At 42.7% G+C, this 25,038-nt stretch overlaps 1 protein-coding gene across 2 annotated transcripts; it reads left to right on the forward strand.

Annotated features, from left to right (window-relative positions):
• Positions 1–14,181: 14,181 nt before the first annotated feature.
• LOC119851856 (cytochrome c oxidase subunit 6C-2) lies at positions 14,182–23,942 on the forward strand. Of its 2 annotated transcripts, none has more exons than XM_038392384.2 (4): positions 14,182–14,336; positions 15,538–15,665; positions 19,038–19,176; positions 23,819–23,942. In XM_038392384.2, exons 2-3 carry the CDS (start codon positions 15,552–15,554, stop codon positions 19,161–19,163), a joined length of 240 nt encoding a protein of 79 aa, XP_038248312.1. In that variant the 5' UTR covers positions 14,182–14,336; positions 15,538–15,551; the 3' UTR covers positions 19,164–19,176; positions 23,819–23,942. The 2 variants fall into 2 exon arrangements, with proteins under 2 accessions (XP_038248312.1, XP_038248314.1); XM_038392386.2 differs by having other exon boundaries at positions 19,038–19,172.
• The last annotated feature ends 1,096 nt before the right edge of the window (positions 23,943–25,038 follow it).

Here is a 25,038-nt window from a genome sequence, read left to right on the forward strand (position 1 = left end):
CAGAGCCCTCTCCCCTCCCCCCCACACCCCAACCTCCTGCCCCAGCCCAGACCCCTCTCTCACACCCTGAAATCCTCATTTCTGGCCCCACTCCAGAGTCCATACCCCCTCCCACACCCCAACCCCCAATTTTGTGAGTATTCATGGCCCACCATACTATTTCCATATCCAGATGTGGCCCTCGGGCCAAAAAGTTTGCCCACCTCTGAACTAGAGTCACACACCCAACCCTCTCAGCAGTCCTCTCCCTTCCAGAAAGCAGCCCCTCCCCCCCCCGGAAAGCAGCCGCCCCTTTTTGCAGCACCCACCTGTTCCTCTGCCTCTCCCAGCACAGTTAAAGCAGCAGCACCTCTGAGCAGCTCCCAGCTGTTCCTCTCCCTGACCCGCCGGCTCAGCAGAGCAGGGAGGGGGCTCAGCTGCACCACGTGACCAAGCAGTCTGGGGGGGCATGTGACCCCACATGCCCTCTGCCTCCCATCACCTCTGGTGAGCATGCTTGAGAGGCTACTAGCTGGGAGTAGTCTTGTCCCTGTGCTGAGAGTTGTGTTGTTCTTATTAAGACATGGAAAACTGGTATTTAACTATCAAATTTTGAAACCAGAAGCTAGTGTTGACTGCAGCCCTCAGCTTCCTGCAGTCCAGAACCCTGCCTGCCAAAATGGAGGCTGTCCGCCACAAACCCTCATCGTTATACAACCATAACAGCTAGTGCACACAGGGGTGCAAGGCAAGAGAAAGGCTCTTGGTGCCCTTTCCATTGGAAACTTTAGAAGGACAGACACAATCTAGCCCTTTGTTTTTATTCAAACTATTGATTGCAATGGATGTTTTGCTTGGGTAAAAACTGATTGAAACTAGGGTAAGTGCTTCAAGATTTCACCCCATAATTAATAAAACTCCTGAAATAATGTTTGTGTCCAATTTTAAATAATGTGACATAATTCATCCCTGCTGTAAATATATAGAAGCCTGTGGAGTTACACCAAGATGAACTTGACCAAGGGGTTTAAAAGTGCTCTGCTGTATAGCTGATTGGTAAATATTTGTTTCACTTTTTGATTACAGTGCTCTCAGTTAACAATTGTAAATCATTTCAGACTATAGCTAAGAAAGGTTAGTTAGAGCTTTTAAACTTTGTGATCAAAGTGCCTGCAGTCTATTGGTGGTTCTGTTAGATTCTGTAAATATATTTAGAGATGGGTCTGCACCAAAATTCCAGATCTGTGTCTGGGTTTGGATCTGAGCTCACCATTCACACCTATCTCTAATGACCTGATTCAGAACACTCCCAGGATCAGGGAAATTCAGTATTCAGATCTGTATTTTGAACCCCTATGTATAAGGCTGTTTGAATGTGCAGTATTGGAACAGACCCATATCTAATATTTTAAGTTTGTAGTCCCCAAACTAGAAACCAGACAGAATTGATTCTTCCTTTAATATGAAGACAAATCTTGCAACAAAATTCCATCACTGAACTGGACTGATATGAAACATTAAAAATATACAATTTTCCACCTCCAAACAAATGTACTCATACTTTGCAATTTGCACTGGCAATATAATAATGTAGCTAGAAAACAAATACACAATACACTGAATTGCTTTAGTGCCAAATAATAATTTTCCACACTGCCCAGATACTAGAGAAGAATAGGGATATGCAAAGGTCTATTGGGCTTGCTGGAACATGATATGGATATTCTAGGTATAAATATGAGGTCTTGTTTCTATTTTAAATAATCAGTTAGCCAAGGTTTTTAACCTCTCTAATGCACACGCTTTTATGTTGGATTTGCTACTATTTTTCTACTATTGAATTTAAAATGTTTATTTTTTTAAAGAAACTAAAAATGTTGAAGAGGTTGCTTGTTCCACATGTTAATTAAATATTTATTTATAACATGTAGTTATTTAGTATTCTGATGAACTATGTGTACTCATTTTAACTTTTCATTTCTGAAACGTCAAAAGAAAACAGAAATGCACTAACAGTGTTACTTTTTTAATTTGGGATTTTTCTTTTCTCTCTTAAAACTATTTTCAACCAGATCTCTTTGTGCAATATGTGTTTGAAGGTCTTTTGTTAACAAGATTTTTTTTTAAAGGAATTATCACTTGTCAGAAGAGGATTCTTGAACAAAGAAAAGTGTTCTTGTCCTCAGCAAGGAAGTTCAATGAAACAAACAATAGCACAAACAAATAAAAAACCTCACCTTTGTCAGAATTCAGGAATGCATCAAAACACAAGGGCTTATACATAACACGGTTGCTTTCAAGGCAAGCAAATAAAGAGATTTAATTGTAGATATATAAACAACTCTAGTCTGAAATACACAAAGCTAAGTAAATGCATCTATTAAACAATTAGCTTTTTAACCATTGTTCAGTCTTCATTAGTACTCTTTACCCATATGCATTTTTCCCCCCCACCGATATGGTGGTCAAGTATTAAGGCATCCGTCTTCAAAACAAAAGATACTGGTGGGTTTGAATACCATTCATGCGTGAACCAAGTAGATTGTGAAACAAACCTGGCACATTTCTATGAGAATTTAGAACTTTGCCACTTGGGAAATATATTCAAATTTAAAACCTATGAAACATTAAATTGTCTTGTTCTGTGAACTGTTTCAATATTGCAATCAATAGGGGTTTAAGTTCAGTATACATCACCTTCCCTAATAATTTTCCAGACATTTTCTTCCAAATCATTGTTTAAACTATGATATCTGGTTAAAGCAGAGCTCCCCAAACTGTGGGATGAGCCCCTCTTGGGGGGCACAGAGGAACGTTGAGGGGGCATGGTGGGATCTGGGCCAGGCCCTATAGGGGACAGGGAGGGAGTGCTACCCAGCCCTGTTCCGGCCCCAGCCACAGACATGGCTCCCAACCTTGCCCTCCCCTTTCACCCTCAGCCCCACCCCCAGCCTTGGCCCCCAGCTGCAGCTCCACTCCCGCTCCCAGCCTCGGTCTCTGGCTGCTGCTCTATTCCCCAACCCAGCCCCAGATCCACCCCATACTGTGGCCTCAGCCTTCGCCCTCTTACTCCTGTCCATGCTTCCCTCCCAGCCGTGGCCCCACTCCTGGCCTCAGCTTTCAGGGGGGTGGGCATGGACAGGGGTAGGGGGACATGACCGTGAAAAGTTTGGGGACCACTAGGTTCCAGTGTTTGATTCTTTACGCATTTGCATCTCAGAGGATGCAGATATAATACTGCCTTGGTCCAAAGTTATTCCCCCTTTACTGCTCTGTACTCATGTATCACCATCTGGGGAAAGAAAATGCACCTTGCTTTAAGTGTGTTTGCCTTGTGAAACAGCTACAAGAGAAGAGTAACTCTCTCTTTATTCTTTCCTCCCAAAATATGTACATAGGTTTTACTGAGTAGCAATTAACAGCCGATGGCTAACTGCTGGCCTCAGACTAATGAGTTACTATTTTCAAGATGGAGAAATAACAACTAATGTTTGACATAAAAAAATAAGTGTGTGTGTGTGTGTATCTCCCAGTAATAGTATTTGTGTTTAGGCCATTCCTGGGCCCTCTTAATGCCTGGCTGCCTGATCTGGCAAGTGGTTTGAGCATTAGCCTGCCAACCCCAGGGTTGGGAGTTCAATCCTTGAGGGGCCCATTTAGGGATCTGGGGCAAAATTTGGGGATTGGTCCTGCTTTGAGCAGGGGGTTGGATTAGATGATCTCCTGAGGTCCCTTCCAACCCTGATATTCTAAGTGCTGAGCAATCTCAGTTCCCACTGACTTCATTGGTATCTTAGTTGATGGTCAACATCTGGCAGTAGTAGGTTCTAAGAAAGCTATCCATAGGGCCAGAGCAATGTAATCCAGCTGGTCCTTCCATTGTTTATCCACCATCCATGTATTGAAATGCCAGGACAGCACTAGATCCTGTGCCACCTCAGCTCTACAGCTGAGGCCAACAGAAAAAAAGCAAAGGAAAACCACCAGTACAGAGATATAAAGAAGTATCCACGTTTCCAAGTTACTGAGATATACAGCTTCCTCTGCATTCAAATGCTCATCCTCTATTAAAGTATGATTTGGGGCATGACACTGCACTCCCTCTGCACCCAAAACTTCCACTGAAGCCAATTATTCAAATCTAACTTAATGAAGACCACAGCTTTGTTGGCTGTGCAATCACTGGTAACCATCAACAAACTGATTCATCTACAAGTGGGCCAAAAGTTACAAAAGCTGTTTCTGAATTCGTTTGTACCCTTCATCACAGATTACACCAAAATTAAAGCATGCAATACTTGAACTGACTTCAAAGGCTGAGCTTGCACTTCTAGCTAGCTAAGCCTTTTACTGGTTTATGTTTTCCATTTGGCTTCATCACCCTGTTTTTTGCTGATGCCTTTCTAGAATTTCATTTACAAATATTATAGCTCTGGTTGGTGAGACACGCTAATTAATACCATGGTGGAGGCTAATCTCATGCCTCCTGCTTGGAAAAATGCTGCAATTTTTCCACCCATATACATCTAGCACCAGACTGAACATGGCCAAATGTGTCTTAAGAAAATGTACTCTAAACTCATTTAATCAAAATACATTTAGCCAGGATTACACTGTTATCTATTGCCAGCTCTGTTAATCACAAAGCGCAAACATTTCAATGCGGCTGAAACATGAGAGCTACAATTTCCTAATTAGATTCTTTTCAAACACAACAATAAAGTAAAACCAGGCCATTTTATGATTTCTTTAAAAACGGTTGAATGCCATCAATAGAGTAGCTAAAAAATAAAATAGATAATTCTGTGATTTTCTGAAAGTCCCGTCTTATTATCTTGTCTTACCTTTCAAACTTGGGACCATATCCTGACATTGATTTTAGCTTAATTAGGAATCTTGTGTGCAGAATGATGGGAGCAAGTAACTTGAATCACTAACTGGTAGGATGACAAACCTTGTTTATGTCATGATCATAAATAAAATCAGTTTTATTTATAAAATCCTGAACATCAAATTACATTACTGGCATAGGCATACAGCTTAGCAGTCGAGCATGGAGCTCTTTTAAGTTGATGGTCCCCCATACATTATAAATGAATCCATATCATCCAGAGTCCTTATTTTTGTTATGATATGTATTGCAGTAGTGCCAGAGGTCCCTGCATTGGGAACCTGATTGTGCTAAGTGCTATACCAGGAAAAGGCAGAAATGGTCCCTGTCTCAAAGAACTGACATTCTAAGATGACAAGCTGTGTACACAGTGTAAGGGAGAGGGATACAATCAAATTATGCAACATTTATATGCAAATTATGTACTTTAACATTTTTTAAATAATGAACATAAACACTTCAGCTGAACCCATCTGTTCCTCAACCTATACCTTTTTGTAGGTATCCTGGAAAAAGCAGGTCTTGGGGAGAGAGAAATGGCCTTCCAGCTCAGTTTGAGACCAGGACCATGGAAGAATGCTTTTGTTAGAAAAGTGTTGCCTTGCAGGCAGCAAGGGTTACAGACCCATGAAAAAATGCAAAGTGGTTCAAATGAGATAATAATACTTTCACTGTGCTGTCATTCTTATATTACAAACAATATCCCAGACAGAATATTTTAATTAGTCTGATATGTGATGTGTGGTGTACTCTACTGGAGAGCGCAGAGGCTGTGAGACAGGAAAGTTGGATTCTGTTTCAGATATCCACTGGCAATATATGGACCAGATTGTGACTTCCTTGTTCCCGTTGTGAGCAGCTTCTCCCAGGAGTAGTCCCACTGGATATGTCTGCACTGCTTAGTTAACCCAGGCTTTTACTTGGGTGTTTCCCCTAAGCCCCCTCCTGCTCACACAGAAAAACCTCTGACCAAAGTTCATTGGTGCTTTGGCCTCAGGCTAGCTAGCTTGTCTGGGAGTAGAGGCTAAAGCCTGAGTGAAGCTTTCACTTAGGCTGGTAACCTGCCCACTTTGTAGTAAAGCTGCAGGCTGAACTACCTGCATGCTGATCGCCCTCCAGTGCCTTCCCACACTTCTCCCTGTGTGCCCAGAAGGAGAGACAAGTTTGCCCACAATTTCCTGGGAAAGAATCAGCTCAGCTTAATGCTTCACAAAGAACCATGAAATAGGCCTCCAGAAATTCTAATGACACATACGCATGGGTGAGAGCAGCACCAGTGAGGACAGAGTAACTCGAATGTGGCTTTGCCATGTGGCTGCTCATACCTAAGTTAACCTGAGTGCTCAGACCTGGATGCCGGTCATCGGCATTAACTCTGCAGTGAAGACATATCTATTGACAAAGGGGTTCACAATCTTGCTGTGTGTGTGTGACTTTGGATAAATCAATGCCAGTCCTGGTGCCTCAGTTTCCCTACCTTTAAAATGGAGATAATACTTATCCTTCCCTTTGAGATCCTCACTGGGAAATGGCTATGGAAATGCTAAGTATTATTTGATATTATTTTTACAGTTAGTAATCTGTAGTGTTTTGTTTCTGCCTAAGGTTTTTTAAATTATTATTATTATTTTTTTGCTTTGATGAGAGAACATGCCTGCTGCAGGAGAAAAAACAAAACCTTAAACTATAAAGTTTCCCCAGTGTTCTTTCAGATGCATGAGACGATACTAACAGCAAAATCAGACTGCTTAAAAATATGGGGGTATCCACGGTGCTATCTGATTGTGAGAGGATGATTAGTTTGCAGGTAATTTGTTTGCTGAATGGCAAAATGTTTTCCTAATTGTGTCCCTTTCATATAATCTGTCTGGTCTGCCTAATACATACATAGATCATAATAAACACCTATCATTTTTCATCTTCAAACAGCTTTATTGACATTAGCTAATTAAGCCTCCCCACAAAGCTATAAGGTAGTTAGGTTGTTATTATCCCCGTTTTATTGATAAAGAAACTGACACAGAGAGATTAAGCATCTTTCCCATAGCCATGAGGGAGTCAGTGTCAGAACTCGCAAAAAGAAAAGGAGTACTCGTGGCACCTTAGAGACTAACAAATTTATTAGAGCATAAGCTTTCGTGAGCTACAGCTCACTTCATCGGATGCATTTGCAAATGCATCCGATGAAGTGAGCTGTAGCTCACGAAAGCTTATGCTCTAATAAATTTGTTAGTCTCTAAGGTGCCACAAGTACTCCTTTTCTTTTTGCGAATACAGACTAACATGGCTGCTACTCTGAAACCAGTGTCAGAACTGAGATTGTAGAGGTGGATACATCATGATTTGTTAGATGGTAGGTGCCTGTCATAACCCAGAGAAAAAATTACAGAGGATGGTAGAGATTTTGACAGTATCTCAAAATCAGAGAGGAGTGGTTCTGGCTCAAACACTGTGCTAGCAGAGGGAGAATTTGTTCCAGTGGACTTGTTTGTCAAGTCTGCGATGGTCTTGTTCACCTCCTCTTCCAAAGATGGCTGTTGTTGGATAGCCATCAAAAAAGAAAATGACTCACCTGCTGCCTGTCAATTTGCTCCTGGAGGCCTAGTGCGTTATATCCATTATGGGTCTCGTTCCACATTGTACTGGAAAGCAGTAGTCATGACTGTTCATGAACTCTCATTTCACAAATGGTGGACATCATTAATCTGACATGTCACTACAATAACGTAGTGTGGGACATTTAGCTCCATTAAAAATGCACTTTGCATATGTCTAAGCTGCCAGGCATCAAAATTCTTCTGAAGTTACTTGCAATGATCTTATAAGACTTGTCATATCAGCATCTCAACAGGAATTAAAATCCACTAAAACAGGAGGGCTAAGAAAGTTTTGTGTAAAAGGCTGCCGTTGCAAATAACTTCAGAATAATTTTGATGCCTGGCAGTTTAGATTTATGCAAAGTTTTTATAGTTGAACAAGCTTTGCATACTAAGTCTTCTTTATTAAAAAGAAGTGCAGGGGAGCCTCAAGAACATACTGTAAGCCAGCAACCATCTTAACGTCCATTTCAGATATATGCCACAGAAGGGGAAAGTGAGGCTTTCCTGTGTGGAAAATAGGTGTTACCTGACACCAGGAAGCTGATATTTGGAGCCAGCTTCCAAATTTGCACTCAGAATTTTGTGCCTACAATTAATTGCAGATGCAATTTTGCAGGCAGAATTAATTACTTGAAGAAATGTTGGCAGTTAGAAACTTCCTGATTTTCAGGTGAAATCAGGATTTATTAATACTATATGTTGGCCTAGTTATTGGGGTGTTTCCTGTATGACTATATTGATTTAACTCAGCAGGAGTCTGTCTAGAAAAACAGATAGCAAGGAAAAAATGGTTCTAGATAAGCCAGCTCTTGGCAAACATTTATGAGTTGATTCGGAACAAGGCCAGAACTATTAGCTTTGATGATTGTGCCTATTCTCCAGAAAACATATGAAACTGGTTTGGACCCGAACAGGAAAAGGCACCTGAACATAGAAGGACAAAAGAACTTTGACAGGGTTAAAAAGACCGTCACCTCCAGCCCCCAACTAAAACCTCTCCCGTGCATCATCAAGAATCTACAACCTATCCTGAAGGATGATCTGTCACTCTCACAGACCTTGGGGGACAGACCAGTCCTCTCTTACAGACAGCCCCCAACCTGAAGCAAATACTCACCAGCAACTACACACCACACAACAAAAACACCAGCCCCGGAATCAAACCCTGCAACAAACCCCAGTGCCAACTCTGTCCACATATCTATTCAAGGGACACCATCATAGGACCTAAACACATCAGCCACACCATCAGGGGCTCGTTCACCTGCACATCTACCAATGTGATATATGCCATCATGTGCCAGCAATGCCCCTCTGCCATGTACATTGGCCAAACTGGACAGTCTTTACGCAAAAGAATAAATGGACACAAATCTGACATCAGGAATCATAACATTCAAAAACCAGTAGGAGAACACTTCAATCTCCCTGGTCACTCAATAACAGACTTAAAAGTGGCAATTATTCAACAAAAAAAACTTCAAAAACAGACTCCAACTTAAACTGAAGAACTGGAATTAATTTGCAAACTGGACACCATCAGATAGGCCTGAATAAAGTCTGGGAGTGGTTGGGTCATTACAAAGCATAAACGTAATTTCTCCAAAACTAATTTCCCCCACTGTTACTCACACCTTGTCAACTGTCTGAAATGGGCCACTCTCATTACCACTTCAAAAGTTATTTTTCCTCCCTTGGTATCCTGCTGTCAATTGAATTGTCTCGTTAGACCTCACACTTGGTAAGGCAACTCACGTCTTTTCATGTATTTATACCTGTTCCTGTATTTTCCACTCTGTGCATCTGATGAAGTGGGTTCTAGCCCACAAAAGCTTATGCCCAAATAAATTTGTTAGTCTCTAAGGTGCCACAAAGACTCCTTGTTGTTTTTTCTCAAGAGAGAGGCGTGATCATTCAGGGGAGATAGACTAAGAAACAGGACCCCACTGGGGGTGTCTGAAAAAGCCAACCCTACCTAAGTTAGCATCAGGGGATGGTAAACCTTTAGGTAAGATAGACGTATGTATGATGTTGATTTAAAATCCTATTTATCTAAAAGCTTTGTTCTTACTGCTAAAATAAACAATCCTTTTGTTGTAAGAAGGCAGTCTGATCACTGTATTCCATGGTCACAGACTCTTGAAGGGAAGAACCAGAGGGGCCTGAACTCAGTTGGACTATAAGGGTGAGAATGGTTAATATACAGGGCTCAGTCTAGGAGTGGGAGAATTGCAAAATTCCAGCCTCAGACAAGTAAAAGCATGAGGCCTAACACCTGAAGGTGTGCCCTCAGAGGTACCAGAAAGGGGCCACAGGTGCAGTTAGCCCTGTAGCTATGACATTTGTCTATTTTGAGACATAGTTGAGTCTCCTGTTTGATAATATGATAAATCATGGCACCATGTACTGGACAATCAATGGGTATCATTCATGGAATAAAGTACTATACCACATGAGTACAGGCATCAGACTCTGGCCATTTAAAAAGTTCAACAAAGTTAAAAAAATTGTAAAATGAGATTTTAAAATGATAAAAACAGTTTATGAAATCAACAAAAGGCTCATGAAATCCCCATCCACTGAGTTTATTTGGATTTTAATGTTTGCTTTTTTCCCCTCCGTTGTTCGGGATACTCTTTTAGAAGTTTGAAAATGATTATTTTCCCCTACCAATTTTGTATTCTTTCCATTTGGGAATCATTGATTTGCCCCATCCCTGGTGCTCTGAATAAATCTGAGATTAATACAGCTGTTTTGTTTAACTGCCACTTCAATTTTATAAAATGCCTTATCATACCATAGCATCTGTGTTTGTGCCCCAGCACCTCTGATTGATGCCAACACATTTCTGAGAAAAGAAGTCTTTAAATAGTTAATTTCTGGCTCAGAAACAGCATGAGGAGCACAAATGTTTTTGTTTGTGGCAAAAAGCTAGCAGCTAGTGTTGTTTTTATTTAAAAAAAAAAAAAACCTTTCTTGGTGATAGAGTACTAGACTTTATAACAAACAAATTAGGAATGTGGCAGGCTTGGAGGATTGCTATTGTGACACACAGCCTTTTTCCACTAGAGTATTCGGTCTAATTTGATCCAGGTTGGCTGACAATCATTGCCATCAAATGACTGTTTCGTGGCCTGTGTAAAAATAATTGATTATTACAGCGTTGTTCCTAGTGGACCATTGTCCATGTCACAAAAACCACTATGATAATGGGTACCTTTTTGGGAAGTCTCAGTAACAAAGCCAAGGATTCAGGGCCCTATCTTGTTCCCATTGACTTCTGTAAGAGCAGGAGCAGGCAATAAATGAGCTTTAACTACCTTCTTCCTGCCTCTAGAAGTGATCTTTTTATGCCAAAGGGTACTAGGGTGCTTCAGTTCCTGCCTGTGCTACACCATCCTGGGGATAAACAGAGGACTTGTCTACAGGGTTGTAAATCTGGCAACTTTTCTTTACAAAATACATAAAAAACTCAGGCAAACAAACTAGATATTTAGGGCCAGATTTTTAAAGGGATTTAGACCCTAAACAGGCAGATAGGCACCTAAGACCATCAGGAGTTGCCACTGCCATTTTCACAGCCACAGCTCAGGCACTACCTAACCCTCCTAGGTGCCTAAGTCCCCTGGGAACCTAAGTTTCCACCAGTCAGCATTGTCAAAACCCTTAGCTCTGATACTGCCCCACAGATAACAAGCTGCTCAGAGCTTTAGCTCAAGCCAAGGCCCTGAAGTGGGATTTTTAAACTAAGTAGGGGGAACAAGTATCTTGCCAGAGGGGCCCAGTCTTTATGCATGATTTGAGTATGCCTAACACCTGATACATTTGACTGCAGCAGCAGCTGCTGCCAATGCTAGGTGAAGGGGTAGCATAAACAATTATTAAGGCCCTAAAATATAGGCTCCCCTCAAAATGAAACACAGGGAAAATTACTAATGAAGCTTTTGTAATGATTTGCAACCATAAGGCTGGACTTTGTGTGAAAAAGAGTTCCTGAATACCCAAGCTAAAAGAAGATAAAGAAACTATTGACAGTATTTTGGAGTCAAAGTGCTCTTTAATCCTCTGCCCCCAAATGGATTAAGGGGGTATGATAATACTCTACAAACTGAATTGTGATATTGAAATATAAAGAATTGCTAAATGGTTAAGATTAAGAGCTTTGTTAGTTACACTTTAATTTACAATTATGGATAGTGGATGAATTTAGATGAGGTAACATTTAGGCCAACATGAGTGTCATTTAACTAATTCTCCTTTTAAATAGAATTGCTGATTTGCTTAAAACTAATGTTATTGCTGACAGGACCAAGGTAACATGTTGTGCTGGAAGATTTTAGGTAAAAAATACACAAACCTGTAATGACAAGAAATCTCCTTTACTTAGGGTGACCATAAAAGAAGTCTAAGGTAGTAGTTACCTTATTTTAAAAATCTTCCCATTAATTGCTAACGGTCAACAAAGTGCTTGTTTTATTTACAGACTGGACCAGTCATGCTTATCAGTGAACTAAATCATGTCATTTTATCTACCATCTGCTCTTGCACCAATTCTGAAGATGTGTGAGGATCACCATTTGGTGTAGGATAGGAAGTGGAGCAGGGGGCATTGGTTTGTTGGCTAAACAGCGAGGAGAGTATTTATTTCTGACAAGGATGACTAAATGGAAGGGGGCCTGTCCAACTGCATATGTACCCAGGCCTCCTAAGATCACTGCTCAAAGTGGAAGAAGAACGCCTGAACTCCTGAAGTGCAGGCCTCAACCAGGTGGCACAGGGGTCTAATTTGGACTTTGTTGCAGTGTCACAACAATGTTGCTTGCCTCCTAGATGTGATTCTATGCCTTTTTTGGGTTGGACATGATGGTCTTTTACTTATAAAGGGGGCTGTTGTTGGTCTGGAAGTCGGGTTGGATCTGTCAGTCTTGTGGGGTGGGGTGGGCTGTCGTCAGTTGGGGGGTGGTACAGGTCTGTGGTCAGTCAGACAAGCAGGGGCTGTTGTTAGTCAGTCAAGATGGGGCTGTTGTCAGTTGGACAGGCAGGGACAGTTGTTGGTCAGTTGGGGTGGGACGGGGCTATTGTCGGGTGTGGGGGGGCTGTTGTCAATTGCGGCAAGATGGGGCTTCCATTGTTTGGGGCAGGGCTGGGCTATCATTGGTTGGTTGGAGTGGAATGGGGCTGTTGTTGGTCGGGGCTGTCACTGAATGTAGTGGGGTGTCATTGGTTGGGGCAGGGTGGGGCCGCTGTTATTCAGGGCAGGACAGGACTGTTGTTGGTTGGTTGGGGTGGGATGGAGCTGTCATAGACTGGGGCAAGACTGTAATCAGTTGGTCTCAGCGGAGTTGTCATCAAATGAGGTGAGGCAGAGCTGTTGTTGGTTGGGGCAGGCTAGCTGTCATCAGTTCATTGTGATGGGGCTGTCATTGGTCAGGATGAAGTTGTCATTGGTTAGTCGGAGCAGGCAGAGATGGGGCTGTCGTTGGTCGGTTGGGGGAGATTGTTGATCAGTTCGGGCATGGCGGGGCTGTCATCGGCCAAGGCGGGCTGGGGCTGTTGTCAGCTGGGGTGGGGCAGAGCTATCATCAGTTGGGGCAAGGTGGGGCTGTCATAGGTTGCAGCAGGGCTGTCATTGGGCAGGGCAGTCAGGGCGGGGCCGTCATCGGTTAAGGCAGCGTAGGGAGGTCGTTGATTGGAGCAGGGCTGTCACTGGTCAGGGAGGCGCTGTTGTCAGTTGGTCAAAGCAGGGCTGCTGTCTGTCGGGGTGGAGTAGGGTGGGGCTATCGATGGTGAGGGCATCTATTGAAGTCTGGGAGGCAGATAGGTCTAAGCCCACCCACATCTGAAGGCCCCTCCCTCAGCCTAAGTGGGGAGGCCAGGGCTGTTGTCAGTCAGATGGGACGGGGCTGTCATTGGTCGGGACAGGGCAGGGCCATCATCGGTTGGTAGCAACATGGGCTGTCATCAGTCAGTTGGGGCAGGGCTGTCATCGGTCGGTCCGTTGGGATGGAGCTGTCGATTGGGATGGGCCTGTCATCGGTCATGATGGGGCTGTGGTCGGTCAGTCAGGGTGGGGCTGTCGTTGGTTGGAGTGAGGCGTCATCGCTCACTCGGGGTGGGGCTGTCAGTCAGTTGGGCTGGGGTGTGGTGGGTCGGAGAGGGGCTATTGTTGGTCAGGGTGGGGGGAGGCTATCATGGACCAGCTAGGATGGGACTGTTGTTGGTCTGAAAGGGGCTGTCATCAGTCGGAAGGGGCGGGGCTGTCGTCTTTCAGTTGGAGCGGGCCGGGGAAGGGCTGGCCTTGGTTGGTCGTGGCAGGGCTGTTGTCGGTTGATTGGAGCAAGTTGGGGCAGGGCTGTTGTCGGTTAGTTGGAGTAGGGCGGCCTGTCATCGGTCAGTCAGAGCTGGTCAGGGTGACGCTGCTGTTGGTGGGTCTGAGCAGGTTGGGGGGGTGCCCTTGGTCAGCCGGGGCAGGGCTACCGCTGGTCGGAGTGGGACAGGACACTGTTGCGCATTGCAGTGTGCATGCAAGGAGGATGCTGTCACACTAAAGGCTCCTGCAGAAGGAGCAGTACGGGGTGGGGGTGGGGCTCCTGTCATGCCTTTGCCTAGAGAGCTGGTGCGGTAGCCAGAGCCTCAGCAGGGGAGCTTGTCCTTTGCCCTCCCTCACTCCCTCCTTCCTCCCCCTCCATGGCGGTCCCCTGCTGCGTTGCTTAGCCCCACCCCCAGACGAATCTGAGTTTAGTGGCTCGCGGTTTGAGCCGGGCGGCTTGCCGTAGCCTAGTCAGCGTGTTGCGCATGCGCGGCCGCCGCTCCGTCGTCGGTATCCGGCTTGAGTCAGCGCGGAAGGACCTTGGTACTTTGCTGAGGTGAGTGGCGGTCTCCCCGCGCCCCGCTCTCCCGGAGCTGCTCCGCTGGCCAGGCGTCCCCGCCTCCCTCTCGCTGCCCGCTCCGGGAGCCCCGCGGCCGCCTCTGACCTCCGTGTCCCTGAGGCGGCGGGAAGGGCCCGGCTGCAGCCGCTCCCAGCCTCCGCGCATCGTGCGAGTGAGGGGCCGAGCGAAGGAACTGGGAAGCGGGGCGAGGCGGCGAGGGGGGCGCGTGCGAAAGCGTGGCCGGGGGGCTCGGTCACTCTGGGTCCGGTACTGACCCGGGCGTGCCTGGGCCGTGTGAATCTTGTCTCCGTTTTGTCACTCGGTTTGTGTTCGTGGCCTAGGCACCTGCCGCAGGCCAGGGGCGGGCCCTGGCCTAGTTCTCTGCGTATGATCCCCGGCGATGTGTATCAAGTTGGACAGTGGTGTAGGGTCCCTGTTACCAGAGGGGTCTGACCCACAGACCACAAACTACCACTGCCTTGGATTCCCTGCCAGGAGATGACGGGCCGTGAAGTACAAAAGGAGCTTATTCAGCAACAGCACCTTTATCTGAGCGTAACTGCATCTGCATTTGCTGGAGGGCTTTGCTGGCATAGCTGAACTGGCAAAACTCTTGTATAGACAATTCCTTGCATTCAGTTCTATGTCTCGTATGACTGTGTGCACAGTCTGCTGCACTACTGTGTACATGGCACAATAAATCCCTGTTGAAGAGATGTATTACTTTACAGTAGGATTGTCTGTCACCTTTATTTTTTTAATCTAGTGCATTAGTCATACATGATGCCATCTAGATTAATAAAATACGGTTCCTGGCCTTAAAAAATCTGAATATGACTTGTTTTAGGAATATAAAATGACAGTTGACTTCATAGGAGAGTGAAGGGTATTGTGTGGATAAGACACAGTAAACAGTAGAAAAGGAAAAACTCTATCAACTAGTCTATTATATGTAAATTATTTAAGGTCTGTTGTGTCTCTCACAAATAGATTGTCCTCAAAAGGCATCTCAGATATTGTAAAGAGGTATTTTAATGGAGGGGATGATTTTGCATATGTTGTGAAGCTACTCTAGTATCCTCTTGTGAAATATTTACTCTAACAAGTCTGTTATAACATAGAAAACAAAATGCATTAATTAGGACAGTTACTTCCTGTGTACATCTCTTAATAAATTTCCAATGTATTACTTTCCTAGGAGAAATCATCACCATGTCATCTACTCTGTTGCCCAAACCACAGATGAGGGGCCTCCTGGCCAAACGGCTGAGATTCCATATTGTAGGGGCAATGATTGTATCCCTGGGAAGTGCAGTTTTGTACAAGGTGAGGATAACATATGTGAACCCAGTTCATCTCGACCAATCTATATAGCTTTCTGGTTCAGGACTTTGACTTGGTTTATCTGTTTATGAGAAAACTGCTGTGGTGGATTTCTCATGAGCCTGTCTCCAGAGTGCTATGTAAAACCTTTTTGGTGCTTCTTTGAGAGGAGTTGTTCCTATTTTACAGATAACCTCTGATAGTTTCTGAGTGACTTGACCGAGGCCACACAGTTGTTGGCAAACCTTGGACTAACCCTAGGAGCCAAGCATTGCACAATTCATGTCTATACTGCCCAGTTAACGTGAACTCTTACCCAGCTTTTAGCCCACATGGTTCATATAAGGAAAAAAAAAATCTGACCCAGATTTGGAAGTGCTTTAAGCCTGGGTTATTTTATGTGGTGGAGGTGGGGGTTAGAATACAGGCTCCACTTTAATCCAGACTGCTTTTCAGTGAGGAGATAGTCCTCCAATGACTGAAGAAAAATGACACAATTTTTCCTGAAGGACAGTCAAGTTTTCCTGCAGTTGAGTGGGAAAGAATCCTAGGGCATCTCACAACTAAGAACAATGAGATATGCCTGCATACACACACAGTGAATGAGGACACAAATACTGGTAGGGGTTTGCTGTTGGGATGCCCACACCCAAGGTAGGCTAACATGGATGCCAGTCACCCAGGTTACTTGTGCAGTTCAGACATAGCCCTAGTGCTGTGTACAGCTCATGCTGGTTCAAACTAAAAATTTTAAAATTGGCGGTGCTCAAACTGGTTCATAGACTTGCCTATGTTTAATGTAGGTTATTTATTGAGGGGGAAGAGGGGAGTGAGACGCTCCCTGAGGAGGATCCCACTTATGAAGTTATCCACAGAATGATGGTCTTTGAAACTCTTAGCTAAGCAAGATGGGCAAACTCTCTGCCTTGTGTAATTTAATTTGATTTAGGAGAGTCAAACATCTCTCAGCCATTTCTGCTTTCTTAGAGTGGGTTAACCCTTCTTGGTATGGCATCTGAGTATTTTGTAAAGTTGTTGTAGAGTGTAAAATAAACATCTAGACTGGTCTCTTTAAGATGAGGTCTTCCTCTGTGTTTGCAAAGTGCTTAAGGGACTTTGGATGCTGCTGCAATAGAAGTAGTAATGAATACAATAAAAAATACTATCTGCTGGATGTTCATAAAGGCTGAGAGCCACCTTTTCAACTATCTTTAGCTACCATTGAAAGCCAGAGGATTGTTAATAGCCTTGATATCATGCTTTGGTCAGAAGACTACCTATGTGCTCAGAGGAGCGTCTATCATTATTGTTGACTATCTCTCTGGTAAGGTACAGTGGGCAAGGTGGATACAAGATATCTCTGGAGGGGTAAGGACAACATAGTGAAAAAATAGAACTCTGGCTTAAGTGTGAGGTTGAAGACCTTTTTCTTTAAGGATTAGGGGCAATGCCACATGAGTGAAGCTTTGCTTTCTGGGACCCTAAAGAGTCGTGCAGACAGAATAGCGGTAGTTAAACACTTTAAATACCTTTAATACACTGAATGCACAACTATCACTTTTTATGTCTTAGGATGGATTAATTGCCTTTATTACTAAATGTTTGCTAGATTTCTGAGGTGTGATACCTTGCAAAAAAGTTTCACTCAAAATTGATTACCTAGGCAGTCAAAACACACGCATTCAGCAACTCATTTCTAAGTACATGGAATAACTGACCCTCCAGTCCCTTACTAAACTTCATTCTTGTCACTTGCAACATTTAAATTTTCAGAAAGCTCTAGCTGAAGACAGCTATAAATATTAAGGTTTAATTACTATTATTCATCAGTAAAGCCTAGCTCTGTTACCAGCACAGTCAAAGGCTTCAGCTCCTCTTGGAGAGTCCATTAAAATAAAGTAGCAATTTACCAGGACATAGCTAAACTGACACTTGATGTATCATTAATCACCGCAATGCTTCTCTTTTTTTTTTTTTTTTTTTTTTTTTTAAACAAAACTGGAGCATATGTGGTGGGGCAACTCTTTTAAAAAAAAATATAGGGTCAGATTCTTGGGTATGTACAAAGAGCACACCACAAAAACTGGGAACGCAGATAGGGTATAAATCTCAGTTTTGTGCTTTTTCCACCTGGGGATTCTGTGTGAAGAGCCAAGCTCCTCACATAAGAGCAGTTAGTTTCTTACACTCTTGTTCCTTGCTTGGGCACACTTTATTGAACTGAAGGGGTATGTGTGGGAGGACTAGTCTTCATCCACTGTTCCCTTAATTATGCGTACACATGGCCAAATCCTGCAAATGTACAGGTGTATAACTCCACTGATCTCTGGAATTCGTCTAGATTTACATCAGTTTAAAATACGTGCAGAATATGCCCCTGGTCTGTGAATATTGTCAATTGTCTTCTCTTCTTTCCTAGCCAGCTATGCTCACAGCTGGTATGGAGTTTGAGGAAGGTGGGGATGGGTAAAGAAATCATGCATGGTATCTTGCCCTTTGCCACTGCTGTGCCCAATCAGATGATTCCTGAAGGAGCTCCCAGATTTAGATGGCCATTCAGTTGACTAAAAGATGCTATCAAAACAAATGAACCACAGCATGGAGCACAAGGGTGTGTTCGTACTAGGAAAAAGGTGGGGGATGTTTTTACCTTAATGTGAACACATGGTAACTAGCACAAGGTAAAATCTTAGTGAAGACAAAGCAATTTGTAGTGTTCACATGTGTTAAGTACCATGTTAATATTAAACTGCCTTGTCTTCCCTAGGATTTAATCATGTGTTAATTAATGAGTGTGAACCCACCTTTTTCTTAGTGTAGATGTGGCCATCACTTTGGCTATTTGCTTTGGCAGCCCCCTTTCCTCCTTACAGAATTGTTCTGTCACTCAGTTTTAGTAGGAACAATAGATAAAAGGGCATCCCTAACTCACTTAACTGTCTGATTGTCCATGGGCATATTAAAAGTTTATTTCTAAATCCTTTAAGAATAGAACCATGACCAGGTGGTGACAATTTTTTGGGAGAAGATGATCACTTGGACTTCTGCACGTTATCTGACAAGGAAGAATAAACGTATTGGTGTCCTGAAAATTTAGTAATGCTGTTTGTAAATCTGGTTCCAGTTTTTAGATGAAACAACGCTAAACGTTTGTTTTCCCGTCCGTTAAATAGTTCAGGATCTAAATCTGAGTAAAAGTATTGCTGTAACCTGCTAATATCTAACTGTTCTGTGTTGAACTAAAACCAGCTTTTTTGAGATTGCAGTAGTCTTATATCAGGTGATACGGCACCACCAAGTGAATTACAAGCTTTCTGCAACTGTTATACAGATTTTTCTACTCAAAACTTAATTCTCTATCTTTTTACATTTCAGTATGGTGTGTCTGAACCCAGAAAAAAAGCATATGCAGACTTCTATAAAAACTATGATTCCATGAAGGACTTTGAGGCCATGAGGGAAGCTGGTGTGTTTGAAAGTGTACAACCCAAAAACTCATAAGCAGCATATGTAGGTAATAGCAAAATGCCTTACATCAAACTGATCTCACTAACTTCTGTTTGTATTGGTACACTGGAAACTTCCCATTTTGATGTTTTTGATCAAATTCTACCCTTAAATTGACTTCTAGTTAAATGGAGGTGAGAGTTCCTGAAGTCTAGAAAAGGAAAAAGGGTCTCAGTGGTAACTACAAATAACGTTTCTTTTGTTACTGTATCATTAGGGCCAGTGATGATAAATGCAAAGTATTGCATGTTGAAGGGAAAAATTGAACTACTTATACACCCTTTGGGGGTAATAAATTAACAGTATTAACTTAAGGAACGGACTTGGCATCATTATCATCTCTGCATAATGCGCAGTTGTCAAAAAAGCAAAGTGTTAAGATGCATAGGGAGTAGAAAATATTATATAAATCAGTGGTTCACCCTAACTGCAATAGTATGCAGTTATGGTAACCCTATCTCAAAAAGGAAGACACTCGTATGAAGAATTGGGATATGGGAGATTTTTACCTTCATAAAACATGATAAAAGTATACAAAATAATGGTATAGAGAAGGTAGTCTGGGAGATTCTTTAGTCTTGTATTACAAGACAGAGAGAACAGAGACATCCAGTGGAAATGGCAAATTCAAAACTGAAAAGGAAATACTTTTTCAGACAACTGTTTAGTCTGTGGAACTCTTTGCTATAGGATATTGAGGCCAAAATCTTCTCAAGATTGAAAGAAGGATGGGGCACATACTACAAGCATATCCAGTCATGAGAGTTAGTGGGGAAAAAATTAAGGTTTGGTAGGGATATATAAACCCTCGTGTTCCATGGTTTAATTAAAGATTGGCTTAAACAAGCTGGGGGCAGGTTGTTTCACCTATGCCTGCTGCAGAGTTTCTTGCACCTTACTCTGCAACATTTGGTTCTGGCTGATGGAAAAAAATGCGGACTAGATGGGCCATGGGTCTGATTGATTATGGCAATTCTTGTGTTTCCTTTGACCGTAAAGGAGAGGGAGAAAACTAAAAGATCACTTCTTTTGGGGATGGAGGGAAGCGGTGTGTGTGTTCATTGGTCATGGAAGCAGCTTCCAACACATCCTGCATTCTCTAGAGCTTGAGGGAAAGGGAAGATAACTGACCGCAAACTGAATTTCCCTATTTACAAAAAAAAAAAGTGGTACAAGGGAACATGGGGGTACATGCCTTCTCACATATTTTGTAAATAGTAGCATTTGACTTTTTCCCCTTAATGGACTTAACTGTTTCCTCAATATAACTACAAAGAGTTTTCCGAACAAAAAATTACCAAACAGCTAATAACTTTGCTCTTAAACTTCCCCAGAACTATGCCTCCTCTCTTCTAGATGCTGTGATCAGAAACATCCATGTTAAAGCAAGCTGTAACTTCGCATAATAGCTTTTTTTAAAAAAAAAAAAAAAAAAAAAAAAAGCTTCTCCAACCCTAGTCCTGATTCGGCGGGTGGGGGGGGAACTACATATGAAACTGAGATTGATTTCTTCATTGACAACTTTCATCCACTTCTCTTAAAACTACTTCTTCAAAGACTGATCAAGGGCAATGGCTTCTCCATTCTTCCGGTGCTCAGGAATGTTCACTGTGATCATCACATGATGATTTGTCTTTCTTAATTATCCTGGCCAACTAGGGTTTGACTTTGTCTCATTCAGTTTTGTTACTTGTTAAGTGAACATGTCAAGTCCTGGACTTAATGATGTTAATGTTTGTCTTGCTTGCACACACAAACATAACATCAGATAGCAGCTGGTTCTGGTATAACAAACTATGGATGATGGATGCTTCTCATGCATTTGTAAAGTAAAATGCAAAAAAGAGTAGTGTAAACTAATAATGGGATTATTGACCATCCTTTTATTCTTCCTCCCAATGGAAATTCTACATGTTTTTAGGAACATGTAAGAGCGTGTTAAATAACATAGGGATCACTTTAGCTTTGTATCATCATACTCCTACCTGCAGTTTAAGATCATAATAAAGAATATTTCTAATGTATGTTTATGTAAAGTAACTTTTTCAGGCACTTGCATCACCAATGCTTTGATCAGGTGGCATTCTTCAGGGTGTTTTGAAAGGCTATCTGGCAAGAATGTCAGATATAAGTATGGGAGGAAAATCAACTGAAACAATACTGCCAACAAACTTCCAAGTTTAAAACTCTTTAATTGAAACTAAGAACAGAGCTCTGCTGTGCAAACAGCTAAAAGAAACACTTGATTGCAAACTGGAATGCTTACAGCATCTTGGTGTAACCAGTGTACAAAAGTCTTTCTCTGACCAGGTTGAGCGCACCTGTTTGTTAAAACTGTGAACATTACTAGCTCAAGGCTTTAAAGGGATTTTGGGATTATCCTTTCTTCATCAATTACCGAGTGGCATTAGTTGAGAGAAAGTGGCACAGATAGTATAATCTTAATCTGTAACTCTTCTTAGGTAGAGCATTAGAAGAATTATCAACAGATGTGGAGGTGTAGTGCAAAAATATCAAGCTGTGAGCCTCCACCACAAACTCTGCTTTGCCTCCAGCATTTATAATGGTGTTAAATGTATAAAAGTGTTTTTTATTTATAAGGAGGGTGGTCACACTCGGGCTTGCTATTTGAAAGCTATGGACACCTGTCTTGTAGGAACTGTACTAATTCTGGATAAGTAAATAGAAAATTTGTCATAGGCTTTCCTGATCCACGCTGAAGATGTTAGACTATATTTAATACTGCAGCAAATCCAGTGGTTTGGACTGACTAACTTAAAAATAGGACTCTGAAAATCCTCTTCTTTCCCCTCCATCCCTTCTCCTCAATTTTAGGATTAATACTAATTCTTTAACCTGCTGTTTTTGGAATGTTTCTTGCAGTTACCGAAGAGGAAGTAGATCAGTGATTAGCATATTAGCATGGGACTTGAGAGACTGAGGTTCAAATCCCTGCTCCACTATAATTATGTGTGACATAGGGCAAAGACATAGGACTAGCACTTCAAAGAGCTTTCGGCACTGCGGTGCTGAGTCTTGCAATGCTTGACTTTTGTGTGTTGCTACCAGGTGGAATCCACAGCCCAAGGTAGGCACGTAGGGCGTTTTATAATGCATGAAAAGAGTTAGATGCCTAAGAGTGAGACCTAGAAAAACCAGCATGCTGTGTGGAGAGCTGCCAAAGGTACCCAAAAGAAAATGCTGAGGAGACCTAAACCCCATCCTCAAAGACAGGTGACCCTAGGTCTGGTTTGAAGAGAGGCTCTTCTTTCCATTTGCATTCACAGCCATGAATGAACCCTCCCTGGAAGTTAGGTGTGTAATCTCTTTCTTGCCTCCTCCTTTCCCCTATGCCCCATCCTCCCTTCAAAATAGTGTCAGCAGTGGAGCCACTCTTACCCAGGCTGTTGCAGATCTGGGTTCAATTCCCCTGTCTGCTGATTAGGAGAAGGGAAGTTTGAATTCTGGTCTTTGTCATCTCTGGAGAGTGCCCTAACCACCGTGCCGTGGGGTATTCTGGGGCAGGTCTCTGAATCTCTGACTTTGCTCAGCTCATATTTAAGTATTTATACACAGTGGAACAGCTTCTACAAGAGAGAGTGAGACCTGCTGCCGAATACCCCAACCCAATGGTTAGGGCACTTTCCTGGGGATACCAGAGTTCAAATCTCTTTCCCCCCTGGGGCTAGGGTGGCAAATGAGCCTGGGTGTCCTACAGCTTGTGTGAGTGCCCTAATCAAAAGACTAAAAGTTATAAGGGGGAACGGTGGCTCCTCCAGCTATTTGGGTGGGTTTAGTCTGAGTTCCTATTGGATAGGGCCCTGCATGTGAGAGAGCTAGTTTGAGGATTCTGCTGGGGTTTAGGCATATGCTAGGCATCTAAACCTAGGCAGCTGTGTGGCTCACTGGCAGATTTTTAGGTGCCTAGGGGACCTACAGAGTTAAGTGGTAACTGAGCGGGGATATTGAGGAATTTAAATGCCTCAGTCCAACATTTAGGCACCACCAAGTTGTTTTGTGGATCTAGCCCATAGCACTTCAGTTCTCCATCTGTAAAATGGGGATAATAGTCCTTCTCACAGGCGTGTTGAGGCATAAACACACAAAGGCTGTGAGGTGCTCAGATACTGTGGTAATGGGGACATACAATATAGATGTTCTGGTGCTACGGACTCGCATGACTCTTGTCACGGAGCACAGCTGTGAAGGATTGAGATTGAGGGTGTTCAGTTTAATACAGAGAAGTAATTTAACAAACTTGGATTTCTTCTTTTCCAGGTAATCCACCTGCATTCATTTGTTTCCTCTGTTGCATTCCTTTCTTCTTTAGGCTTCTTGCTACAGTACTTAGTAAGATGTCTTATTTTTTCCATCATACACTTGTGCATTTATCAATGCTGTGTACACAGTGAATCTTGAAGGCTGTTCCAGATCTTATTGTGTAGCCCTTGATTTGTTCCATGTTTCAATTTTATTTACCACATGCAGTGTCTTAATAAGCCATGAGGAAATAGTAGTGGAATATTCCTCTAGACTAAACTACTGGCATAAACACTTTTCCTCTCTGTTTGAATTCATACAGCCTAATGTTTTTACTTCTGAGAGCTAGGCGTGTCCAATATATTAACTCGTGTTTTCTTATTTTGCAGATCATCTTCAAGGAGACTTGACAGCTTAAACTTGTTTCTTCAGTCAACTGTAAAATGTGTAATACACTTCAGTGGTGGGCATGCTATAGTGTAATTCAATAAACTAAATACTTAATGAAGCTTATTTATCTTAACTGTTGACCTTGACTGTTTAGATGCTGAGGGAAGGGGTGGAAATTCAGGTGGTACTCCTTCATATAATGCTAAAGACCAAGTTGAGAGAGAAAATAGAGATCCTGAACCCTTGTGGTTACTAAACTACTTTTTTTTCCAAAAGTAGGAGTGTTATCTCCATTATTCTGGCCAAAATCAACTGAGCCAACAAATTTGCAGGTAGGCAATACAGACAGCATTGTTTGCTTCCTGGCCTAAAGTGTTCAATAGGCAACAGCTGCTTGGAGAGCACTTTCAGAGGATCCCTATAAATAGTATTTACAAAAATTGAAAGCTTTTTTTTTTTTGCTTAGGTTACAAAGTTTAAAATGTACCAGAGTTAAGTTTCCAGGGCCACATAATTTTCCCCCTCCCCCTTCAAAATTCAACCTGTACCACTGAATGAGACAAGGATCCTCTTGAAATATGTGATTATGTAATTAAAGACAGCACCCTAATGCATACACAAAGGGGTTGCAAATGAATATTGCCCATGCAACCTTAATCTGGCAGTTCCAAACTTTTGACTAATAGAACTCTTAAATAAAATGACCTTTAAGAGGTTGTGGGTTGACAGGAAGGTGTGCATGGGAGAGTTTGAGTCACTATCACTTCCTTCCCTATCACACTCCCATTCCTTGGAGGAAAGGGGGAAGAAACAGGACACAGGGAAGGGGAAAGGTGAGAGATCAGTATGACATCTTCCCTCCCCCTTCCCCCAATGTATTTTATACTTTCTCCCATCAGGTTGCCTGTTTGCTGCTCTCTGGTCTTCTCCTTTCTGTCCTAGACTCACTACTCTTGAGTTCTCTGCTGGTTTTCCTCTCTCCTCCATTTTAGTCTTTGGCTCACTTCCTTTTCTTTCTTGGAGTACTTTCTTCTTCTCCTCTGTCCTGCAATCCTCTGTATCTCCAAACACATTCCAGAAGCTTGAACTCTCACTGTTCCTGCTACAAGCTGAAGGCCCCTACTTATTCCCCTTTCTGCTGAAAATGCCTTCTTACTTTTTTTCTCCCCTGTGTGCCACCCTTAACATCCTTCCCCAGTAGTGCTGGAATGTGACTCCT

The sequence above is a fragment of the Dermochelys coriacea genome, chromosome 2 (assembly GCF_009764565.3).
Source record: "Dermochelys coriacea isolate rDerCor1 chromosome 2, rDerCor1.pri.v4, whole genome shotgun sequence".
Classification (NCBI taxonomy): Eukaryota; Metazoa; Chordata; order Testudines; family Dermochelyidae; genus Dermochelys; species Dermochelys coriacea.

What these genes read in the sequence shown, in the direction of transcription:
- LOC119851856 (XM_038392384.2), top strand. Translation starts at nt 15,552, where the DNA reads ATGTCATCTACTCTGTTGCCCAAACCACAGATGAGGGGCCTCCTGGCC. An exon ending in GAAGTGCAGTTTTGTACAAG is followed by an intron (nt 15,666 to 19,037) that starts GTGAGGATAACA and finishes TTTACATTTCAG; the next exon opens with TATGGTGTGTCTGAACCCAG.